General features: G+C 48.3%; 1 protein-coding gene across 1 annotated transcript in view; it reads left to right on the top strand.

Moving 5' to 3' along the window:
* DOCK2 (dedicator of cytokinesis 2) overlaps positions 1–14114 on the top strand; it is a 473020-nt gene that overhangs the window by 457914 nt on the left and 992 nt on the right. The window contains exons 47-51 of the mRNA XM_055421792.2: positions 5206–5343; positions 9741–9868; positions 10813–10984; positions 12019–12139; positions 13555–13697. Coding sequence (XP_055277767.2) covers positions 5206–5343; positions 9741–9868; positions 10813–10984; positions 12019–12139; positions 13555–13697 — 702 coding nt within the window. The remainder of the gene's footprint in view (positions 1–5205; positions 5344–9740; positions 9869–10812; positions 10985–12018; positions 12140–13554; positions 13698–14114) is intronic.

Raw genomic sequence — 14114 nt, 5'->3', positions numbered from 1 at the left:
TGCTTCGGTGATGCTGTCCAACCTTCTTATCCTCTGTTGTCCCCTTCTCCTGCCTTCAATCTTTCCAGCAAGAGGGTCTTTTCCAGTGAGTCAGTTCTTCACATCAGGTGGCCAAAGTAATGAAGTTTCAGCTTCAGCATCAGTCCTTCCAATGAATATTCAAGACTGATTTCCTTTAGGATTGACTGGTTGGAGCTCCTTGCTGTCCAAGGGACACTCAAGAGTCTTCTGCAACACCACAGTTCAAAAGCATCAATTCTTTGGCACTCAGCTGGCTTTAATAGATAATGCCAAACTTCTATAGATTAGTTTTGCCTGTTTCTGAACGTCATAAAAATGGTATTATACAGTTGTGTTGCTGTGTGTCTGGCTTCTTTTTTTTTTCAGTGTAATGTCTTTGAGATTCATCCAGGCTGTTGCATGCGAGAGATGTTTTTCTTTTTTGTTCCCAAGTGTTTGCCACTGTGTGACTGTAACAACACACCAGTAACATACCAGTGTGTTTCTCCACTCTCCTGTTGATGGTGGGCTGTTTTCAGGTTTTGTGTGGCGTGGAAACAGTCGCGTGAACATTCTCATTCGTGTCTTTTGACGAGCAGAAGTGCTCAGTGCCCTCACTCTGTCCAGTAGTGGGAATGCTGGGTTACAGGTTCATCTGTAGTCTGACAGGATACCAAGAAACAATTTTCCAAAGTTGCTGAGCCAATTTACACTCCCACCAACAACTTCTGTGAGCCTGAGTTGCTCCATATTCTCTGACACATCACACTGATTCTTTAATCTTTCTGGTGGTTGTGAGGGTGTCTCAGTTTAATTTTAATTTGTGTTTCTTTTCACGAGCAATGGCATTCATCGCATTTTCCTTTGTTTATTGGCTAATTGAATAACCTTTCTGTGAAATGTTTGTTCACATCTTTTACTTATTTTATAACTGAATTGCCTTTTGTTAATAATTCAGAACAGTTTTTATGTATTCTAGATATGAGCTCCTTGTCAAATGTATGTATTTGACATATTGTAGTCTGACACATCGTAGACATCTTTGTGTGGTCTGTGGCTTGTCTGTTTGCTTTCCAAATGGTGTATTTTTGAAGAACAGCAGTTTGTAGCTTTCGTGAAGTCCAATTTATGAAATTTGTAATCATCATCACTTTTGTGTCCACTTGTAAACTGACTACCCGAAGATCATGGTGGTGCTCTGCTACGTTCATTGGGACACTTTATGGTTTCGCGCTGAACTCCTACGTATATGATCGATTTTGACTGACATAAAGTACGGGGTTTATTAATCTCGGAGAAGGCAAGGGCAACCCACTCCAGTGTTCTTGCCTGGAGAATCCCAGGAACGGAGCCTGGTGGGCTGCCATCTGTGGGGTCGCACAGAGTCGGACACGACTGAAGCGACTTAGCAGCAGCAGCGTACAGATTTCTAAGCACTCCAGCACCTTTTGTTGAAAAGGCTATTACTTCCCCCCACTTTGACCTAAACTGCTCATATGTGTGTCAGTCTGTTGCTGGACTCTCTGTTCTAGTCCGTCGGTCTGTTTGTATTCCACGCTTGCACCAATTCCACTCTGCTTCGAATTACTGTAGCTTTATAGTCAGTCTTGAGATCTAGCAGTGAGAGAACTTCAATTTCTTTTTCAGATTTGTCTTGTTCTTTCTTATCCTTCATATTTCCATATAAATTTTTAAATCAGCTTGCCAATTTTTAAACACCCCCAAAACACAGAGATTTTGTTTAAAATATATTAAATATATAAACTAATTTGAGGAGAATTTTTGTCTTCATGATATTGACTCTTCTAATACAGGAACATGGGATCTCTGTCCTTTTCTTTAATTCTTTAATTTCACTCAGCAAGTTTTGTCATTTTCATAGTAAAAATATTTCACATTTTTATTAGACTTGTTTTTAGGGATTTGATATCTTTAACTATTATAAATAGTATTGCTTTTAAACCTTTTTCTTCCAGTAATCCTACTAAATTCACTTAGTAAGTCAAATTGTTTGTGCGTTCTTTTTGATGTCACAGATACTGCCATGTCATCTCTAACGTTGAATGTCATCCTCACCCCGTCCCAGCCTCGCGCAGCTTAGTCACTTTCCTCGCCTCTCTGCACTGACGACTAGAAGATGGCGAGGACATCTGTCTCCCACGTCAGGGCCAGAGCCAGTATTTCACACAGTGGGGTGTTTTACAGATGATGCCCCACTCTGCTTAGTCTGCTACTTTCTCATGAGTGGGTTTTTAATTTATCGAATACCTTTTATGTTTCTATTGAGATACTCATATTTTTTCTTCATTATCCTGCTAATTCAGTGAATTATTGTAGTTGATTTTGGAATATTAAACCAACCTTGCATGTATGATATACATCCCACTTGGCTATAATGTATTATCATTTTTATGTATTGCTGGATTCTATTTGAAAATATGTTCTTCAGGATTTTTGTATCTATGCTCAAAAGCGATATTAACCTATAATTTTCATTTCTTATAATATTCTTATTCAATTTTTATAACAGTTATCCTGGTCTCAAGAAGTAAGTTGAAAATTACTCCACATGTAAAATCCTTTCTGAAGAGTTTCTTTAAAGTTGGCATTTATTTATCCCCTAAATATTTGCTAGAATTTGTCTGCGAAGCCACACAGGCCAAGAATGTTTTAAAGTACGTGTTTAATTTAATACTTCTCAGATTTCCTGTTTCTTTTGTGTCCTTTTTGCAAGTGGTATTTTTTTAACAATTTGTCCATTTTATCCAAATATTAAATTTATTGACATAAACTTTTTCACAATATCCTCTTATGACTTTTTATAATGGTTATACTTCCTATGGTGACACTCCTCTTTAACATTTTGACATTGGTTTTTGGTGCCTATGGGTGTCTTTTTGATTAGCCCTGTAAGGGATTTATTGGTGCTGTATCTTTTAAAGAACCAACTCTTGGATTTGTCAATCCTCTGTGTTGTCAGTTTGTTTTCTGTTTCATTCATGTTCACTTTTACTTTTATTATTTCCTTCCTTTTGCCCTTTTTCGGTTTAATTTGCTGCTCTTCTACTAATATCTTGGGATGGATGCTTAGCGAACTGATTTTCTATCTTTTCTAAAATGTATTAATAAAATTAAAACTATACATTTATCTCCACTTACAACACTATCTCAGTAGTTTTTATGCAGTATTTCCATTATCATTCCTTTCTTTTTAATAAAATCTTTTTCTTGTTTCATGGATAGAAAACCTTTCCTTAATTTGCACATTAACTATTTTTGTAAATAATGTTTTCTTGGGCTCTGTTGGTTCCGTTTCTTCCAGGTTAATCCATTCATGCTTCCTTTCCTCCCTTCTCCCCCACTTCTTTCCTTCCTCTTCCGTGTTTGCTTGCTTCCCTGTCTTTTGCTTCTGATCACTGTCTTTCACACTGGAGAGTCTCCTTCGATGCCTGCTGGTCCTTGGCAGTCGGTCCCTAGTTGAGAGTGGGGGCACTGGAGGCTGAATGAATGTCTGTGCAGCTGAGAGACGGTCTTGTCGCCTGGACGGCGCTGCAGACGGTGACCAAGCGGTCCATACACGGCTGGGCTGCTCACTCTCTCCAGGACAGGCGCTTTGAGCCGTCGCCTGCAGGGGAACTCCCGACTCCCGTGCTGCTGGCAGTTTGGAGACAGAAACATGAAGGCCTCACCTTTATCAGTGTGCAGAGTGTCCTCACACACTGCTTCCTGTCTGGCTCCTCATCCTTGCCCTCTGTTGGGCCTGGCACCCCTCAGCTCGATGCTCTATGTTCTAATTATTCGAGGGATAAGCTCCTGCTTCTCGAGGAAATGAGAAAATATGACACGCTACCAGATGAGACTGCAGGGACCTGGCCATCCAGCTGCTCCTGTCACAGAATTTCAATCCATCCCTGTTTTCAGCCTCTCAGCTCTCTAGCTTTTCTGAGCTACCAGGGGCCTCTAACCCCTGACCCCTTCCTGGCTTCCCAGAGGCGGTCTGTCCTCTGATCACATTTCCTCCTCTGTCCTGGAAGGTCAGTTACCATCCTCCATCCACCTTCCACCTGACATGTTTTGGGCCACGTTCATAGGTGTTTCCTGGTCTCACTGAATTTCAGTTTCTCCTTCACTTTGCCATTTGGGGGGCACTCCAAGAGAGGGAGGCAGAAATGTCTTTGGGTCACCATCACCAGAACATTTTTTTTCTCCCAAGTGATCTGTGTTGTACTCCTTGCAGCCCTCATGCTTCTGTGAGATCGTACTACTAAGGTTTTCAGCTGTTCTCAGCTTACAGCAGCCACTGTGGCTTGGCTTCTGTCCTTGCATCTACCGTTCATGCAGTATGGACTGGCCTCTTCTGCTGATAAATAAGGGCTTGACTGCCTCACATGACTCATCTCTTCCCCCCACATCTTCCCAGTGCTTTTCCATCACTTTAAAAATATTCCCTTCCCTGGTGGCTCAGACAGTTAAGAATCTGTCCTCAATGCAGGAGACCCGGGTTCAATCCTGGGTCAGGAAGATCCCCTGGAGAAGGGAATGGCAACCCACTCCAGTATTATTGCCTGGAGGATTCCATGGACAGAGGAGCCTGGTGAGTTACAGTCCATGAGGTCGCAAAGAGTTGGACGTGATTGAGTGACTAACTTTCACTTTAAAAATTCCCTATTGGCTCGTTACCTGCATGATATTAACACTCAGCTATCTTTATTTGGTCTTATCACTGGATGCATGTTGTAAGATCAGGTTGTGCCCACGCCTTTTCTGTTCAGCCCTTCCCTTCTCCTACCTCCCAATCTCTGACCAGTCACACTCTCCTTTTTGCATCTCCAAGAACTTCTTGGACAAGGGTTTAAGTCAAAGCAACAGAGACCCCACTCCTCTGGTCTCACACTCTTCCCCTCAGTAGATCCCAACAGATGTAGACTTTCCCTAACATGCAGCCTCTAACAGGAGGGAGGGGGAGGAAAGGGTGCAACCCTTCCATGAGGCAAGACAGTCAGAGGTCTTTCTCCTAGAAATCTTATTTTCAGAGCAAACCTCAAGGATGCAATTTTCCCATTTCCCAGGGTTGGTGACCCCAGCTAAAGGTTGTTGAGACCCTAAAGCCCTCAGTAATTTCTCAGCAGGGGGACTTGACTTCTGTCCCCTTCATGAAGCCAGGTGGCCAACCTCTGGCTCATCGTTTACCACTTTTCTCCCCAGATCCCCTTCCTGGGAGCTGGCATTAAGATCCACGAGAGAAGGGTGTCAGAAAATCTACGGCCCTTCCATGACCGGATGGAGGAATGTTTCAAGAACCTGAAAGTGAAGGTGGAGAAGGAATATGGTGTCAGAGAGATGGTACGGCTGGTCCCCAAGGCCAGGGAGGGTGAAATGGGTGGGGTGGGGCAGGGAGGACGAAGAAACCAGAGCAAAGGAGCCTGCCCTTGGGAGGGACCTGAGAACCAGCAGTGCCAGAGCCAATCCAGGGGCCCTTCTGGGAAACTTGGTCCCTTAAAAGTCATTGCAGATAAATGCCAGTTATAAATTGAGTCCTGAACAATCAAGAGATTGTGCTAATAATAAAAGCAATGTTGATGAAGCACCAACTTACTATATGCTGGTGTGATCTAAGCACTTGGATCATGTAGGCTTCACAACAAGCTTGGGAGTGGTTTTTAACATCTCTTGTCTATTCTGGAGAGTCCAATGCGTTAAGTGACTTGCTGGAGGCTATATAACAAATGGGGCTTCCCAGGTGGCTGAGTGGTAAAGAATCCACCTGCCAAGAAGGAGATACGAGTTCCATCCCTGGGTCAGGATATCCCCTGAAGAAAGAAATGACAGCCCACTTTAGTGTTCCTGCCTGAGAAATACCACAGGCAGAAGAGCCTGGTGGGCTACAGTCCATGGGGTTGCAAAGGGTCAGACAGGACTTAGTGACTAAACAACAACAACACATAACAAGTAAGTGAGGCTCAGAATTTGCACCTGACTCTGGTGGCCTCCAAAGCCAGCACTTTGGGCCACTAACAAGCTCTGTGTCCTCAAGGGGCCATTGACCTGGTGCTCACAGAACCTCTTCTTTTATCCTCTTCTCCAGAAAGTATCATCATAAAATGTCAAGGCTGTGTAGTCTCTCAGAGGCCATCTGGTCCAACCCTCTGATTTTACAGATAGGGAAACTGAGGCCCAGAGACAGGAAGTGAGATACTGGGAAGCACACAGGTGAACTCAGGTCTCTTGTCTTCAGGCCAGCAGTTTTTCCATGAGACAGACTGCCCTTTCCAACACTGTCTGTGTGACACCCAATGCAGTTCTGATGGCAACCACCCAGACTTAGGCCACGTTGCATAGGTTACGGGCAGAGTCCCCCACAAGACCCCCTCACCAAGACACCAGGGTTCCCTGCACCTCTGACAAGCTGGTTATAGATTTGGAGATTCTCACCACCCCTTCAGTTCTGATCATTTCACAGAACTCAAGAAGTAGCCCTCCCTCCATATCCATGAGTTCCCTATTTGCAGATTTAACCAAGGGAAGATCAAAAATATTTGGGGAAAAGAATCCAGAAAGTTCCAAAAAGCCAAACTTGAATCTGCTGTGCTGACAACTATTAACCTCATATTTACATTATATTTACAACTACTTATATAGCATTTACATTGTATTGGGTATTATAAGTAATCTAGCAATGATTTAAATTATACCAAAGAATATACGTAGGTTATCAATAACCTCAGATATGCAGATGACACCACTCTACTGGCCAAAAAGTGAAGAGGAACTAAAGAGCCTCTTGATGAAGCTGAAAGAGAAGAGTGAAAAACCTGGCTTAAAATTCAACATCCAGTCCCATCACTTCATGGCACATAGATGGAGAAACAATGGAAACAGTGACAGATGTTATTTTCTCGGGCTCCAAAATCACTGCAGATGTGACTGCAGTCATGAAATTAAACGACGCTTGCTCCTTGGAAGAAAAGTTATGACCAACCTAGACAGCGTATTAAAAAGCAGAGACATCACTTTGCCAACAAAGGTCCATCTAGTTAAAGCTCTGGTTTTTCCAGTAGTCATGTACAGATATAAGAATTGGACCAAAAAAAAGGCTGAGCACCAAAGAATTGATGCTTTCAAACTGTGGTGTTGGATAAGACTCTTGAGAGTCCCTTGGACTGCAAGATCAAACTAGTCAATCCTAAAGGAAATCAACCCTGAATATTCATTGGAAGGATTGATGCTAAAGCTGAAACTCCAATACTGTGGCCACTGGATGTGAAGAGCCAACTTATTGGAAAAGACCCTAATTCTGGAAAAGATTGAGGGCAGGAGGAAAAGGGGATGAAGAGGATGAGATGGTTGGATGACATCATCAACTCAATGGATGTGAGACTGAGCAAATTCCAGGAGATGGTGAAGAACAGGGAAGCCTGGTGTGCTGCAGTTCAGCAGTTGCAAAGAGTCAGACATGACAGCGGCTGAACAAGAGCAACAATGCATAAGCTGGGCTTCCCAAGTGGTGCTAGTGGTAAAGAACCCACCTGTCAATGCAGGAGACAGGAGATGCCAGTTCGATCCCTGGGTTGGGAAGGTCCCCCTTGTGGCTCAGCTGGAAAAGAATCCACATGCAATGCAGGAGACCTGGGTTCAATTCCTGGTTTGCGAAGATGCCCTGGAGAAGGGAAAGGCTACTCACTCCAGTGTTCTGGTCTAGAGAATTCCATGGACATCCATGGGGTTGCAAAGAGTCGGATGGGACTGAGCGACTTTCACTTTCACTTGGAGAAGGGCATGGCAGTCCACTTCAGTATTCTTTCCTGGAGAATCCTTTGGGCAAAGGAGCCTTGTGGGCTACAGTCCATAGTGTTGCAAAGAGTGAGACACAATTGAAGTGACTTACAACGCACGCATGCATGCATAGCTTACATGCAAACACTATGCCATTTTATATAAGGGACTTGACCATCCCTGGATTTTGGTGTCCTAAGGAGTCAGGGATATTGAAGGATGACTGTACTTAGGATTACAGTTTTTATTTATAAAGGAAACAAGTCAGGACCAGCCAAATGAAGAGAGGCATAGGCTGAGGCCTGGGAAGGCCCCCAACATATAATTTCTGTGTCCTCAAGATTCAGTTCAGTTCAGTCACTCAGTCGTGTCCAACTCTGTGATCCCGTGGACTGCAGCATGCCAGGCCTCCCTGTCCATCACCAACTCCCGGAACTTACTCAAACTCATGTCCATTGAGTCAGTGATGCCATCTAACCATTTCATCCTCTGTCATCCCCTTATCCTCCTGCCTTCAATCTTTCCCAGCATCAGGGTCTTTTCAAATGAGTCAGTTCTTCGCATAAGGTGGCCAAAGTATTGGAGTTTCAGCTTCAGCATCAGTCCTTCCAATGAACACTCAGGACTGATATCCTTTAGGATGGGCTGATTGGATCTCATTGCAGTCCAAGGGACTCTCAAGAGTCTTCTCCAACACCATAGTTCAAAAGCATCAATTCTTTGGTGCTCAGCTTTCTTTATAGTCCAGCTCTCACATCCATACATGACTACTGGAAAAACCAAAGCTTTGACTAGACAGACCTCTGTTGGTAAAGTAATGCCTCTGCTTTTTAATATGCTGTCTAGGTTGGTCATAGCTTTTCTTCCAAGGAGCAAGCGTCTTTTAATTTCATGGCTGCAGTCACCATCTGCAGTGATTTTGGAGCCCAAAAAAATAAAGTCTGTCACTGTTTCCATTGTTTCCCCATCTATTTGCCATGAAGTGATGGGACTGGATGCCATGATCTTAGTTTTCTGAATGTTGAGCTTTAAGCCAACTTTTTCACTGTCCTCTTTCACTTTCATCAAGAGGCTCTTTAGTTCTTCTTCACTTTCTGCCGTAAGGGTGGTGTCATCTGCATATCTAAGGTTATTGATATTTCTCCCGGCAATCTTGATTCCAGCTTGTGCTTCATCCAGTCCGGCATTTCTCATGATGTACTCTGCATAGAAGTTAAATAAGCAGGGTGACAATATACAGCCTTGATGAACTCTTTCTCAATTTGGAACCAGTCTGTTGTTCCATGTCCAGTTCTAACTGTTGCTTCTTGACCTGTATACAGATTTCTCAGGAGGCAGATCAGGTGGTCTGATATTCCCATCTCTTTAAGAATTTTCCAGTCTGTTTTGATCCACACAGTCATGGGCTTTGGCATAGTCAATATTTATCCTACTGGGACATCCATATATGATTACTAGCCAGGAAAGCTCACCTTAGCCTAAGTGTCTGGACTTTTTATTGGGGCTTCGTTACATAGGCATGACTGAATGAATCCTGGGCCACATAACTGAAATCCATCTCCAGTTCCCCTTCTCTCCCCGGATGCTGAGCTGATATTATCTGGCTTGGAGAACCAGCCCTGTAATCACAAGGTTGGTCTGTCTGGCCAGCCCCCATCCTGGGTCTCCCCATCTGTGGAAAAGGGGTGGAAAACAAAGACATTCGTGTCAGAGGGGAAATTGTAAGGATTTAGACATCACCTGTCAGGAACCAGGAGTAAAGGCCTAACAAACTCTTTCTTAAACAATCACCCAGAGGCTCAACCAGCCAGAAAGTTTCTGTCCTCACGCGCTGCTCTCCCCACAGCTCCACCCGCCCAGGTGGAGGAGAAAGGCAGCAGGACTGCGGAGGGTACCTTACCCCAGTGTCCTGCCCCAGCATCAGGCCTGCCTGCTAACCCCCTGCTCTGTGCCCCTGCCCGCCGCAGCCCGACTTCGAGGATAGGCGCGTGGGTCGGCCGCGGTCCATGCTGCGCTCCTACAGGCAGATGTCCATCATCTCCATGGCGTCCCTGAACTCTGACTGCAGCACGCCCAGCAAGGCTGCCTCTGAGAGGTCAGTGCCTGCCCCAGGCGGCCCCCTGCAGCCCTGTCCCAGCCCGGCCCTCAGCACAGCCTCTCTGCCTTTTCTGCCCTAGGGCTTTCTTCTCCACCTTCCCGCCCTTCTCTCTGAAAGCCTTTCCTCACCTGGGGCCTCAACAGAACTCTCGCAGCCATTCTCTCTGAAAGCCTTTCCTCACCTGGGGCCTCAACAGAACTCTCGCAGCCACCCTGTAGGGTTCAGTGCCGTTGCTAGGGGGTCAGCTGAGGCCTGGAGAGGAATGTGGCTTTTCCTGAGGGCCCCGCAGAACTCACCCACAGCGTTCAGCAGTCTCTATCAGCCAGCTTGTGCTCTGCATCTGCTCCCCTCTGCAGGGGCTCCATCCCTGCCAGCTTCTCCCAACTCCTCCTCCTGTACTTGCCTTCCCCCCCCACCACCCCACTCCTCCTCCTGTACCTCTGTGCGGGTCTCCCTGCTCAGCCATTCAGAGCCTCTGCCCTCCCATCTCCCTGAGCCTCTGGCCCAACTCAGCTACAGCACTGACAAGATCCTGTGATGGCGCACTCCCAGGAGAACGTGCTAAGGGCTCCTGGGCCTCATCTCTTGGCTACTCTGCAACGTTGCTGCAAACACCCCCATTTAATAAAGGGCAATCATGCCTCAGAGAGGTTGAGTGATTTGCACAAAGTCATTCAGCTCAAGAGTGGCATAGACTGGAATCCGGATCCGTATTTTTAACCAGTTTTCTCTTCCTGTCACCAGTCTTATGGCTCACTGCCTTCCATTTTATTTTACCCCGTATTTTGAGTGTTTGCAAATTAAGCAGCTCCCCAAACTCTGCCAGGTGAGCTGATCTATCCCTGGCCCTGTAATGACAGGTCAGTCAGCCTGGGTCCCTGCACAACAGCTCCACTAAAGTTCTAACTGCAGTCTCTACTGCTGTCCCTCTTGCCATTCAGCTTCGACCTGGAAATAGCACCTCCCAAGACTCCAAAAGTGGAGCAGGAGGAACCCATCTCCCCAGGGAGCACTCTGCCTGAGGTCAAGCTGCGGAGGTCCAAGAAGAGAGCCAAGAGGAGCAGTGTGGTGTTCGCAGACGAGAAGCCATCAGCAGAGTCGGACCTGAAGCGGGTGAGTGGCCAGGGCAGGATCCTCTCTGATGCCACAGGCAGATCTCCACTGCCTGTCTGGCACAGTACTGGGGGCTCTGAGATGTGGCTTGCTCAAGCCTCACAGTTGGGTGGGGTTACAGATTAGGTATCTGAGGGGCAGGGAGGTGAAGTGCTGGTTGGCATCCCAGCAGCCTGGATGTGACAGAGTGGAATTTGACCCAGGCTGTCACTGTGTCCTTTCTACCATCGCACAGGACTCTGCAAGGCTGGGGAGTGGCCTCCAGGCCCAGCACTGTGTGGGAGAGTCACCCTCCCAGGCTGGCCCAGGTGTTTCTATCTCTCAGCCCTCTGTCCCCAACCACAGGGCCAGTCTAACCACTGACATCTCAGACTCTCCTAAGCTCCTCCCGTGGACCCAGAGCCCAGCTGGGCATGCAGAGCTGAAATTCTCAGTGCCCTGACTTGGAGAGTTTTTGTCTTATAAACTAATAACTATTTAATATGAGACTTAGTGCCAGACAGCCCTGGGTTCAACCCCAACTTCCCCACAAGAGAGACGTTTGTTGAAAGCATTCTGGGAGCCTGGAATAGGATAGGAAGAGGGATTTAGCATCCTGGTAAGTGAGGGCTGCCAGACTAAAGGGCAAGGGACCAGCTGAGATCCGTTTCAGTGACGAAAGAATCCTCCCCAAACTTCCCAGTAGGCCTCAGAGACTATTCTTGCCAGGGGGGGAAGGCTGGAAGTAAGACAGCGTTTCACACTTCCAGGGGGTGTCATTCACCCAAGAGTCCAAATGAACGCCACCACCACAGCTGTATAGTCTGTACAGTGTGTAACTGTGTACACCACCGCAGCTGTAAAGTATGCAGCCTACGGCATGGCCTGACACAGAGCGATGCGAAACAGGATACATGGACTTCAGGCTGAGTCTATGGAAGCCATGCCAATCCCTTAACGCTGATGTTTCAGAGCCTAGAGCTGTGTCATGCTTAGCCTCTGTGGTGTGTGTGTGTGTGTGTGTGTGTGTGTGTGTGCATGATGTGTTCGTCCAGCTCTCCAGGAAGCACGAGTTCATGAGTGACACCAACCTTTCGGAGCATGTGGCCGTCGCCCCCAGGGCATCCATCCTCTCTCAGATGAGCTTCGCCAGTCAGTCCATGCCTACCATCCCAGGTATGTGCCTCCACCACCAGCACAGGGGTACAGAGGTGCCAGGGGTGAGGATGGGTGGGAGCCGCAACTACAGAGCAAAGTGAGCTAAGTACTCCAGAGGAAGCGGCCCTGCTCATGGTACACCAGTGGGTGAAGCCATCCCTACAGGCTCTGCCCAGGGCTGGGGGCAGTGGGGAGAGGCCTGCAGTCACTCTGGACCTCAGGATTCAGTGAGACTCCAGATGTCACACCAGGTGGGCCTGGGTTCTCAGTTAGCAGGCCCTTCCAGGGACCGGAATTCTGCCCCTGGTAAGTCTCTCAGTCCTGTGTTTCCTTTTGGGGCCTGGAAAAGGCCCCAGAACTTACAAAGATTGCCATCACATCTTAGAGTTGCAGAGTGTTCGATGCACAGATGCTTGCCGCCCCCCCCCATTCGCTGTGTGGTGAGGACATCAGCAGCATATAGAAGGCCTTTGATGACTCACAGATGGGGATCTGGGTCCCTAACTGGGGATGTGGCCAGCTCGAGAGGGCTCTATCTGGCATGTGGCGAGTCTCAAGTATCAGCCACTCTGTGCCAGGCTCCGTGCCGAATGCTCCTCCTTCATTGTTTCATTTCAGCCAAGGGTCCCCAAGCCCCAAGCAGTCTGCAGCCTGTTACAAACAGGCCGCATGCGGGACGTCAGCGGCAGGCAAGCGAGCAAAGCTTCATCTGCCACGTCTCATCACTCGCGTTACTAGCTGAACAATTCCCCCCCAAACACTCCACGCAAAAAGTGTCTCCCATGAAACTGGTGTCTGGTGCCAAAAAGGTTGGGGACCGCTGCTTTAAGCCTCCTCTCAAACCTGTGACACAGACCATGTGATTAGCCCCTCTGTATGGATGAGGACACTGAGGCTTGAAGAATGCCTGGCTCCTGCCTGGGCCAGCTCCTGAGTAGTGGCGGCCCAGGAACGGTGCCCCCACCGGTGCCCAGCGCCTGGGCAGGATGCCCCTGCAGTTGTTTCACTCTCCCCTCAGCAGGCCTACAACTCCCTTGAGCTCTGTGCTCTTACCCCCACGTTCCCAAGGCCAAAGCCCAGCATCAGAGCAGCCTCTGGACTCCAAGCTGAGGAGCCTTAACCCCCGGATGACACCTTGATTGGAGAGGCTCTCCCCCCAGGGAACTCTGCGTTCTCGGTGTCGGAAGACAGGCGTGTGCCCATACTGTCTCCCTGACGCGGGCAAGTGAGGGTCCGGGTGGCCGGGGCCTCCCCCCAGCCCTGGGCCCCTGTTTCCAGCCAGAAGCCCTTGGCTGAGGCCTCGATGGAAGCAGCAAGCAGGCCCGTGTCGCGGGGTCGGGCAGGGCTCCGCGAAGTCGCCGGACGCCCACGGCCCCGCGCCGGCTCCCCGGGGCCCCTTCCCGCCCCTCACAGCGCTCTCGGCTCCCCTGCAGCCCTCGCGCTCTCGGTGGTCGGCGGGCCTGGGGCGGACGAGGCCAGCGCATCCCCCCGCCTCAGCCAGACCTTCCTCCCGCTGTCGGACGGCGACAAGAAGACGCTCAAGAGGAAGAAAGTGAACCAGTTCTTCAAGACAATGGTGAGCCCCGGGCTGTGGGAGGAGGACCGGAAGGGCTGCGCGGACAGAGGAGAAGACGGGGCCTGAGGGGCGCGCGCCACACCGGGGGTCCCCTCGGGGAGAGGGCAGGGCCCCCAGGCGGGACGGAGGCAGAAAGGCCCAGGTGCAGTTCTCCTCGTGGGCTCCAGGGGCGCCGCTGAGCAGGGTGGGCGGTGCCAGGCTCCTGGGAACTCAGGCCTGGACTTTGCCTGAGTTACCCTTTGTTGCTCCTGTCAGAGCCAGGGCAGCCAGCTGTCCTGGGCAGCTAACAGTGCGTTTTCATTCTTTTGGAAGAACTTTCCTATTCAACTTACATTACAGAATCCTACTGTTTAAAAATTAGTTTCCAAATACTGACTTTTCAAGTCCCGCCTCCCGTTGTTGCTTGTCAGTCTGCTC

Source organism: Moschus berezovskii, chromosome 18, assembly GCF_049115385.1.
Source record: "Moschus berezovskii isolate FMDL1 chromosome 18, NW_MosBer_1.0, whole genome shotgun sequence".
In the NCBI taxonomy this organism is placed as follows: Eukaryota; Metazoa; Chordata; class Mammalia; order Artiodactyla; family Moschidae; genus Moschus; species Moschus berezovskii.
Note: the sequence above shows the minus strand (reverse complement) of the source record. Positions and strands in the feature narration are given on the sequence as shown.